Source organism: Adiantum capillus-veneris, chromosome 7 (assembly GCF_014529385.1).
Source record: "Adiantum capillus-veneris isolate H3 chromosome 7, ASM1452938v2, whole genome shotgun sequence".
Classification (NCBI taxonomy): Eukaryota; Viridiplantae; Streptophyta; class Polypodiopsida; order Polypodiales; family Pteridaceae; genus Adiantum; species Adiantum capillus-veneris.
Window position 1 is genome coordinate 125,214,607 of NC_140937.1, and position 10,879 is coordinate 125,225,485.

General features: G+C 43.0%; 1 protein-coding gene across 4 annotated transcripts in view; it reads right to left on the reverse strand.

Annotated features, from left to right (window-relative positions):
* LOC147454569 (cationic amino acid transporter 4, vacuolar-like) overlaps positions 1–10,603 on the reverse strand; it is a 68,705-nt gene extending 58,102 nt beyond the window's left edge. For 2 of the 4 annotated variants that reach the window (XM_086516482.1, XM_086516480.1), the window contains exon 1: positions 10,171–10,601. In XM_086516482.1, the coding sequence (XP_086372608.1) occupies positions 10,171–10,309 (139 nt within the window). In that variant the 5' untranslated portion in view covers positions 10,310–10,601. Of the gene's footprint in view, positions 1–10,170 lie in introns of all 4 variants that reach the window. The other 2 variants (XM_086516481.1, XM_086516483.1) reach the window with 2 other exon arrangements.
* Positions 10,604–10,879: the final 276 nt, after the last annotated feature.

Here is a 10,879-nt window from a genome sequence, read left to right on the forward strand (position 1 = left end):
GAGCGACAGGTATCTATTGTGGATTCGCCATACGAATTGATCCCACGACTTTCCCGAGGCTCCCCTGGCAATGTCCTACAGTGTAGGTGCAAAACCCTAAACCTGCAGAAAAAACACAACAGGCTGTAATTTTCTGTTTTGGATTGTTTTGGGTGGAGCAAACACGTCTACCCGTGTGTCAGACGCTCCCGCACGCAATGGGACAGTTCCCCTGTAAATTGGATGAGTTTTCACACGAGAAAACTCTCCGTTTTCGCATTCCTTCGCGATGGAATTGTGCATACCCAAAGGGGATTAGCACTGTACAGAAGGCTCTTGCCTTGGCAAGCGCGCATAAAATCCCCATAACTGTAGATGGTCATCTGAGAAGCCCAACTAGTGGGGCATTACCATATGTGCAAAGGGGGGAGAGAGAGAGAGAGAGAGAGAGAGAGAGAGAGAGAGAGATGCATGAGAGCAAATCGTCGCGCTACATAGAGCAAGGGAGAAGGCAAACTTTCCATTAAAGTTGTGATCACCTGTACCCACTACTCACACACACACACACACACACACACACACTGTAGCACTTAATAAGCAAAAATCAGCCCCCTCTCTTGAAATGGGTGCCCCCTCTTCTTGCAGACTTGGCAAGATGTGTCAAGTCACTAAAGACCCTAGCTAACATGCAGATCCCGGCCAAGGGGCCTAAAGTTCCATAGTTACCAGGAACGGGAAATCGGAACGGGGAACGGCAACATGCATCAAATGCCATTTCCTGTTTCGAATACTCACGTTTGAAACACGAAACGGGGAACGGGGACCTAAAATGGCCATTCCCTGTTACTATGGCCTAAACCCTAGCAGAAGCAGAAGAAGATGAAGTCCTCACCAACTAGCGTATCCTCGCCGAGTGGCCTATTATTAATGTTAGGCTAAGCCCAATTGGTGGCACCGTGTGGGAAAGCCCTCTAGCCACCTAGGAAAGGAAAGATGATGACATGGTCCAATAGCAAGAGAATGCAACCTCTCTAGCCAATGATTGTAAAGCACAAAGCCTATATAGAGAGAGGCTACTTTCTAATCAATGGATTGCATTTTGAGTCCTATCATTGTGTCTATACTCTCTCTCTATGCTCTTGCTCTTGACATAACCTAACCATAATCACCATCTCTCTAACCCTAACCTTAACACCATGGTTAAGCTAAGGCTTCACCCTCCATAGCCTAACGCTAATCATTTGTGATTAGGAAGTACGCTTCCGCATCCACTAACCCATCAAGTGGTATCAGAGCCGACGGTTTTGTACCTAGGCCTATCAATCAATTAATCTCTATTTGCATTAGCTTGATAATCCAAAACCATAATCACCACTTGAGCACAAGCATGCTCCAGTACTCTTTGGTGATTAGGTGAGGAGGAGCTCACATTTAGCTTTGATTGTGTGTGCAATTTTTCAATTAGTGCGCATCCTTTGTGTCCATTTTCAGCCGATTTTACATTAGCATTACCCTCGTTGTATTGTTCATTTGCTTGTGCAACTTGTGTGTGTGCGAAGTGCTCCTCGATGCCTTTTCATAGAGCCCTCACTTGCTTTGATTAGAGTTGGCTACACAAAGATAGCTTCATTTTCAAGCCCAGGGAAATTAGTGTGTGTGTGTTACTCTCTGCAATAGCTCTCTAATGAGCTCCTAATCACCACATTCGAGGATCATTAGCTCTTTCAACCTTTTGCTATCTTTAGGTGTGTGTGAATCTCTGCAAGGATGACATTATATTAGCTATTCTTGACTCTCCTCACAAGCAAAGCCACAAGGGCTTATTGGCTAGCATACTAAAGATAGAACCTTGACCAATAAGGTCGTGGGCTCAACTCATGGGTTTTTTGGAAGGAGAGCAACATGGACGGACGTGTGTTAACGCCTCAAAAGGGTTTTATACTTATGTCGGGTTCGTAAGGGTGCAATCCCACGGCCTCACAAGCCTTTTAAGGCACCAACAGACTTCAAACTGGCTCCCAATTGCAATTGAATGAGGTTGGGGGTCCGGCCGGACGCCCAAACCGAATAGATTTTTTTCGATCGATTGCCACCGCCTACTGCCTACAACCAGCCAATAGTACCATTGCTTCCGGTCACTGTCTACGACGACAAGTAGTTTTCCACGAGTCACAAAGATTCCCTTACTAAGGGCTCTATTTCGGCTTGGCCCCATATTATAAACACTTCTTAGCCGAGGGTCCCGCAACAGTCAAGTCTCCAAAAATAAAACGAGTCCCAAATGGCATTTTATGCCATGATAAAAATGTATGAAATATATGTGTATGAAAGCACAACGCACATGAGAACACACACAATGTGGACAATTATTGATATGCATGTAACACATGTGCATAGAAGCACTACACACATAAACATGGGTTTTAGACACTACCTATACATCATGTATACAATAAGACCGTCCATAAACATGAGCACACATAAGATGCACACCACATTTGCTATGTATGTGTGCACTACAAGATTGGCCATGAAGGCCGCATCCTCAACACAATGGACGAATGAAGATCAAAAAGAATAGACGAGAACGACATGAAGAAAAAGACACAACAAACGACGACGACAATGAAATGAAGACGGAGCAAAATTTGACGTAAACATCGACAAACAACTTTGCAGATTTGAAGATGGCATCAACAACACATATGGTCTTTTGACATCGGGACCACATAGACAAAACCTTTTGAAAGCACCACATTTGTATTTTGACTTATCACCTAGTTGCCTACAAATCTCTAGGATGTTGGGTTAAAGGCCTAAATAACCCCTTTTTGTACATTTTTATACTTTGTCCAGGTTCATATTGAACCTGGACACATTTTTTAAAGGTCACTTATAATAAAAGTGGGAAAACCCAAAACTCACTTATTGAGTTTTCCCCAAAAACGTGAGCCCTCTCTCTCTCCCTTTTCGTTCTGCTAGCGCTTCCTCTCCTGCTGGCTTTCGCCACCCCTCTCTGCACACACACTGCACTTCCTCACGTGCTCTCACTTGCACACACCGCCGCGCGCTCAACAACTGGTATTAGAGCCAGATTAGGGTTTCAGAAGCTTTGCGCGGGTGGCTGGACAGCAAGCGAAAGGCTTCTCTCGCGTCAAATTTCCGCTTTCATCGCGAAGCCCCTTGCTTCTGGTGTCACCTAGGGTGATTAGGGTTTCCAAAACAGCCTAAAACAGGCTGAAATTAGGTCAAAACTAGTAAAAACCAAAAAATTACAGGTCAAAACAGCAAAACGCAAGTGTTCTAAATCAATTCCCGTGAATGCCCCTTGCTTTTCCCACTCAAAACAGGTCCATTTGATGCAAATTGATGCGCCAAAACAGTAAATTTACAGAAAATTCAAAAGTGGACTGTTTTTATGTACGCCTTTTGTGGGTTTATGCAAGTACGCATTGGGGATACTTGTTATTTGCTGAAATTTTCAGCACATTGTATGCAACGTGCGGTACATTGTGATCACTGAAAATTTTCAGATTTTGTGTAGACACTTTCTGCTGCATTTTTATCCGTGTAAATGGCCTCTACTTCCTCGTCGTCTGATGCCAAGAGCTTGATGGAAATCAAGAGATTTGACGGTACAGGTTTCTACCTATGGCAGGACAGGATGCAGGGGATTTTGTTCCTCAAGGATTGTGAGGACGTCCTTTTGGCTGTAAAGCCTGAGAATATACCGGATGAGGATTGGACCAAGCTCAACAAGAGGGCAAAGGCCTATATCAAAATGGATGTGACCGATGACATTCTGGTGGACGTAAAGGGCTTGGACACTACCAGTGTGACATGAAACATTTCGTGGTTTCGCCCGTTTCGGGGTTTCGAGGTTTTGAAACGTTTCGTTTCAGGGCACAAAAATTATGAAACGGGTTTCGTAGAAATACATTTAAATAAAGATATAAAAATATATATTTATTTATATATGCATGCATGCATGTATGGATGTATGTATGTATGTATCTATGTATGGATGGATGGATAGATTAAAGATTCATGTGTGTGTGTACATACGGACTAGTAAACTGGTTTTATTATGTACTCTTATTAGTGTTTATACACATACATATGCATATGTATAAGCACACGTGTATAATAGACATACATACATACATATACGTGTGTACATATATACATATATGTACGTATGTATATGTATGTACAATGTGCATAAAAGAGAGGCAATAGTGCAAAGAGAGTACAAAAAAATCTTTTTAAACTATTGAAATTTTTTAAAAATCGCTAAATTTTTTCAAAAAATTGACTTTTTTTTTTCGGACAGTTTCCCGTTTCGTGAGTTTCGCCGAAACGTTTCGTCCGTTTCGGGGTTTCGAGGTTTCATACCTATGAAACGCGTTTTTATGTCACACTGGGTCACACTGCACATGCAATTTGACATAAGTTGAAGGCCACTTATGAGAATGCCACCCCTGTGAATCAGGTGCATTTGATGCGCAAACTGGTGAACATGATGCTTGACGAAGCCAAGTCGGCTTCTGAGCACTTAGGTGCTTTCACCAGTGTTATGAGTCAGCTACAGGATACTGGGCTTCAACCTTTTGATGACAAGTTGAAAGCCATATTTTTGTTGATGACTTTGCCAGACTCTTGGGAAACGATTGTGGTTTCTTTGAGTAATAGCCCCAACCTCACATATGACGGAGTGTGAGGCTCCATCTTAAATGAGGAAATTAGACGCAAGTCTAGTGGTGGAGAAGGTGACAGTTCTGCTTACAATGCGAGAGGCAGAAGTCAGAAGCAAAATACAAATACCAAGACTCAAAACAAGAGCAAAAGCAAGTCTAGGTATAAGGATGTGACTTGTTACCAGTGTGGCAGAAAAGGCCATAAGAAGCCAGATTGCAGGTATTTCAAGAAAGAGCAGGAAAGAAAGAAGGAATCACAGGAAAAGAAAAAGACAGAGGATAAGAAAGGGGAAAAATCAGCAGGTACCTCCTCCAAGGATTCGGAGACTATCAATGTATCCTCTAGTGTGGTTATCACAGAGTTATCCGACAGTGAGGAGATCTTGGTTGCAGCTTCATGCCCCTCAGATTTTGTTGTAGCAAATGCAGAAGACATGCTTATCTCACGTAGAGATGTCATTGATGCGTTGCTAAGTGCAAATGATGGCCTTACACAGTCTTGGATAGTAGACTCGGGTGCCTCATTTCATGTGACTCCATCTGTGGAGTATTTTGCTTCTTATCATGCAGGCAAGTATGGCAAGGTTTACCTTGGGGATAACCATGCTTGTGACATTGAAGGAATAGGCACTGTGCGCTTGGCATTAAACAATGGCCAAGAGTTTATGCTTAAAGATGTAAGGTATGTACCAGGCATCAAGAAGAGTCTATTGTCTGTTGGCCAGATGGATGCACAGGGTTATACAACCATTTTTGTGGGGGGTTCATGGAAGTTGCTTAAGGGATCAATGCTCATTGTCAAGGGATGCAAGAGTGGTACATTGTACTATTTATATAGCAAAGCTTTGCCTGGCAAGTTTCTTGCAGCGGCCGAAGTTGCTTCTCATTTGGAGTTGTGGCACAAAAGACTTGGCCATATGAGCCAGAAGGGACTTGATGTGCTCTCCTCTTTGAAGAGGGTTGATGTAAAGGGCACCAAGTTAGATTTTTGTAATGACTGTTTGTATGGTAAACAAAAGAAGTCTTCTTATTATTCTCGTGTCTCGCACAAAGCTAATGCTCTTGATTTAATTCACTCCGATGTATGTTCAATGCCTGTTAAGTCTTTTGGTGGTGCATCATACTTTGTTACATTCATTGATGACTGCACTAGGAAAGGCTGGGCATATTTGTTAAAGAATAAGAGTGAGACATTTAATGCATTTAAGAGGTTTCATGCTTTTGTGACCACACAAAAGGGTAGTAAGCTTAAATGTCTGAAATCTAACAATGGGGGGGAGTACACGTCTGCTGAATTTCAACGTTATTGCGAAGAATATGGGATTAAAAGGGAGTTGACAGCCTCTTATAATCCATCTTCTAATGGTGCAGCTGAGAGGTATAACTGTACTTTATGTGAGAGAGTGCATTGCATGTTGTCCACGGCTAATCTCCCTCATGGGTTTTGGGGAGAGGCTTTGAAAACTGCAGTTTATGTATGCAATCGCTCTCCTAACAGTACGCTGAAAAATGACATTCCAGAGGAGGTTTGGTCTGGCAAACCTGCCTCTTATGATCATTTAAGAGTGTTTGGCTGCGAGGCTTTTGTCCATGTTCATAATGACTTGAGGACAAAGCTAGATGCCAAGTCCATCCAAGGACTCTTCCTAGGTTATGGGGAAGAGGGTCAAATGGGCTACAGGATATGGTTGCCTCAGTTTAAGAGGGTAGTACGCAGCCGAGATGTAGTGTTCAATGAGGCTAAATTGTTGAAAAATGCTACATCTTCTGAAATTGACAAGAAATCGGTCAAATTTCAGCCTCTCTTGCCACCTATTGATGTTGAAAAAGAGCCTCAGGATGCATTACCGCAAGCTGAAATTGATAATCAGCCGGTTAACCTTGAGCCAGAAGAGGTAGGACATGATTTAGATGCTCCAAATGAGGATGGACAGCCACCTGTCATGGCTGAAAATGATTTTCAGCAGCATGAGTATGCTGAAAATGAGCTGCCTCGTGATGTAGAACCTGTGCCTGAGAATGTAGATCATTGGGTACGCAGGTCTACTCGTGTCAAAAGGTTGATACAGCGCTTTGAGCCCTCTTTGCATCATGTTATGTTGACAAATGAGGGAGAGCCTCTTACATATAAAGAGGCAAAATCATGTGAGTTAAGCAGTAAGTGGGAGCTTGCGATGCAAGAGGAAATCAAATCTTTGCATGCAAACAATACTTGGGATCTTGTGCCATTGCCTAAAGGAAGAAAGGCTCTTCCTAACAAATGGGTTTACAAGGTCAAATGTGTTGATGGAAAGCCCAAGTATAAAGCAAGGTTAGTTGCCAAAGGATATGCACAGAAAGAGGGGATTGACTTTCAAGAGATCTTTTCTCCTGTTGTAAAGCTTACGACATTGCGTGTCCTTTTTGCTCTCGCTGCAGTGCTTGACTTAGAATTGAATCAAATGGATGTAAAAACAGCTTTTCTTCGAGGTGACATTGATGAAGATATCTACATGAAGCAACCTGAGGGTTTTGTAGTTCCTGATAGAAAGGAACTTGTATGCAAACTAAGAAGGGCACTGTATGGCTTGAGGCAGTCATCACGTCAATGGTACAAAAAGTTCGATACTTTTATGCTGTCTCAAGGCTTTAAACGCAGCCATTCAGACCATTGTTTGTATACAAAGAAAGATAATGATGGAAGTCCTATAATCCTTGTGCTATATGTAGATGATATGTTGATTGCTGGGAAGCATAAGTCTACCATTGATGCTCTTAAACGTCAGCTGAATTTAGCTTTTGCAATGAAGGATTTAGGTGATGTTGAGCACATCTTGGGCATGAGAATCAAGAGAGATAGAAAGCTGAAATTGCTCTTTTTATCTCAAGAAAAGTACATTGCTAAAGTACTTGACAGGTTTAACATGGCTGAAGCTAAGTCACTTGGAGTACCTTTACCTCCACACACAAAACTTAGCAAAGCCGATTGCCCAAAGGATGACGTGGCAATGAATGCTATGAAGGGAATCCCTTATGCATCAGCTTGTGGTTCTCTTATGTATGCTATGGTTGCCACTCGTCCTGACATTGCCCATGCGGTGGGAGTTGTTAGTAGATACATGTCCAATCCCGGCAAAGCACATTGGAAAGCTGGGAAATGCATTCTGAGATACTTGTCAGGTACACAATCTAGGCGTATATGCTATGGCAAAAGTGACATGAAGTTGCAAGGCTATTGTGATGCAGATATGGCAGGTGACTTGGATACCAGGAAGTCCACTAGTGGCTATGTGTTTGCTATTGTTGGTGGTGTTGTCTCTTGGTGTTCACGACTGCAGAAAATTGTGGCATTGATTACTACTGAGGCTGAATATATTTCAGCCACCACTGAGGCTTCTAAAGAGGCCATATAGTTGGGCAGACTTATCAAAGAGCTTGGTATGCCTGCTAGTACTCCTGTCTTGGGATGTGATAGCCAAAGTGCTGTCTATTTGGCCAAGAATTCCATGTTTCATGCACGGACAAAGCACATTGATGTGCGATACCACTTCATACGACAGGTATTGGAGGATGGTCTAGTCACCTTGATTAAGATTCACACACAGGATAACCCTGCAGATGTTCTCACCAAGAGTCTTGCTAAGGCTCAACATGAGCATTGCATACAACTGGTGGGAGTTAGTTAACTTAAAGGCGTCATTTATGCCTTTAAGTGGGAGGTTGTTGGGTTAAAGGCCTAAATAACCCCTTTTTGTACATTTTTATACTTTGTCCAGGTTCAATATGAACCTGGGAACCTGGACACATTTTTTAAAGGTCACTTATAATAAAAGTGGGAAAACCCAAAACTCACTTATTGAGTTTTCCCTGGTGAGTTTTCCCCAAAATCGTGATCCCTCTCTCTCTCTCCCTCTTCGTTCTGCTAGCGCTTCCTCTCCTGCTGGCTTTCGCCACCCCTCTCTGCACACACACTGCACTTCCTCGCGTGCTCTTCCACTTGCACACACCTCCGCGCGCTCAACATAGGACACGTGCACAGTTGACAATTCTCTGGGAGGACACCATTGTATTTTGGGTGCTACATTTGACTCACCAAAATGATGCCCATATATGAACACATGAACCACAAAACACATCAAATCTTTGTAAAACCCCAAGTTTGGCTTATGGGGGCGTTTGTTAGGGTAAGCCCAGATTGTGGCACCATGTGGGAAAGCCCTCTAGCCACCTAGGAAAGGATAGATTATGACATGGTCCAATAGCAAGAGGATGCAACCTCTCTAGCCAATGATTGTGAAGCACAAAGCACTGCAACCATCAACAAGGCGAGAATGAATAAGAGGAGGAGCAACAACATGAGGAAACCACTGGTCCAAAAGTAGGAGTGAAAGTTCTCATCTATCCAAACCCATCAAGTTGCCTTCATAGGGAGGGTATCAACACATTGAAGAGGCCAACACAGCCACCCCCAAAGGGAAAACATACACCAAAGACCAACCAAAACAAAATGGCATCCAATCACCCACTCCCACTCACACATCCACAAAACACCTACCCACATCCAACACGAATACGAGCGAAAACAACAAACAAGGAACACACAAACATGAAAAAGAAAACAAACAAACTCACAAGCACACCCATCCCACACACAAGGAAAAGGCAATAAACCGTCAGAAGACGTAAAAAAACAGACCACACACAAAGAAAGAAACAAAAAATCTGCAAAGGAAAGGTTAGCCAGAGGCCAAGGGCGAGCATAACCAGTCGGCAGCAATGATCAGTGCACACTGGTCACCGGTGGAGACAGCAACAATGGCAACCTTCAACGCGACAAATGGGTTGCAAGCGAACGCACAACAGGAGGGACGCCGAGTGGCAAGCAGACTTGCCGCGTCCAACAGCGGCCTTGGCCATTGGCGGTGCTTGCAACAGCAACATCCATGTGTGTGTGTGTGTGTGTGTGTGTGTGTGTGTGTGTGTGTGTGTGTGTGTGTGTGTAGGTATACATATGTAAAAGCAAGGGACACAACAAAACAGAAAATGGAAAAACTAAATCGCTTTATTCATTACTCAACAACACTAGATGAAAACAAACCATTATTCACTTAAAAATACTTTTAGAAAGGCATAAGAGAAAAAAGCTAAAGAACTTAATTAAAGCTTCCAACAAGTGTACATATGTATATATAGATACATAGATACCTATGTATGTACATGCATATGTATATATTTCTACAATATGTATGTATATACATGCGTGTATACATACATACATACATACTGTGTGTGTGTGTGTGTGTGTGTGTGTGTGTGTGTGTAAATTTTGAGAAAGCATGTTTTGTGTGTCTCTCTGTGCATGCACATGAGCCAAAGTCTGTGTGTGTGCATACCAGTGTCCAGTGTATGAATTCCTAAAGCTGAGCAAAACTGTCACAAACGGAAAATAGAGCAATATGTACAACTCGCAGACAAGCTTGAAATATGCAATTCATCAAGCAGAAAGGAGGCATACCAATAGGGATGAGCTGCAAGGCAGAGAGAGTCTTTGCAAGCTGATGGCTTTTGCGGCCCTTCGCATCCACGTGCTTGCGCCGCCGCCACCATGAAAGAGTGGCCATCTCAGAAGACCTGCCCTGATCAGCAAAACCCATCTCATCTGCTGATCCCGGACTTCAAAAGACCATACCCATCCATCTGCTGATTTTTAAGGTCTCTTGGAATAGTTTCCTACGACGTTGAAACTCTCTTCTTCTCTTTCTCAATCTCAACTATGCAACTGCGTATTCCTGATGCCCACAATGATCTTTGTCTCGGATAAAGTGTGTAAAATGTACGTTCTCGGCAGAAAAAATCCGAATTGCAATGTAGCCTGTAGGTACTGGATAAATCATGAGAGAGAGAGAGAGAGAGAGAGAGGCGAAAAGGTTACGGACAGACGGACACAGATTGTCACCTCGCGTGTGATACTTGCGTGTGTGTGTGTCTATGAGAGTAAATTACATCAATACGGGTTTGATTAATTAAAAAAGAGAACAAGGGGAGAGAGAGAGAGAGAGAGAGAGAGAGAGAAAACCTCTAGCTGATTGATTAGCATAATGTGACATATATGGTGTAGGGAAAGGACCTCAAGTGTCCTTTCCCAAAAATAATTGTGACCACATGGCAATTATTTTTGGGGAAGGACACTTGAGGTCCTTCCTCGTCCGTCAAACGTCTAGGGG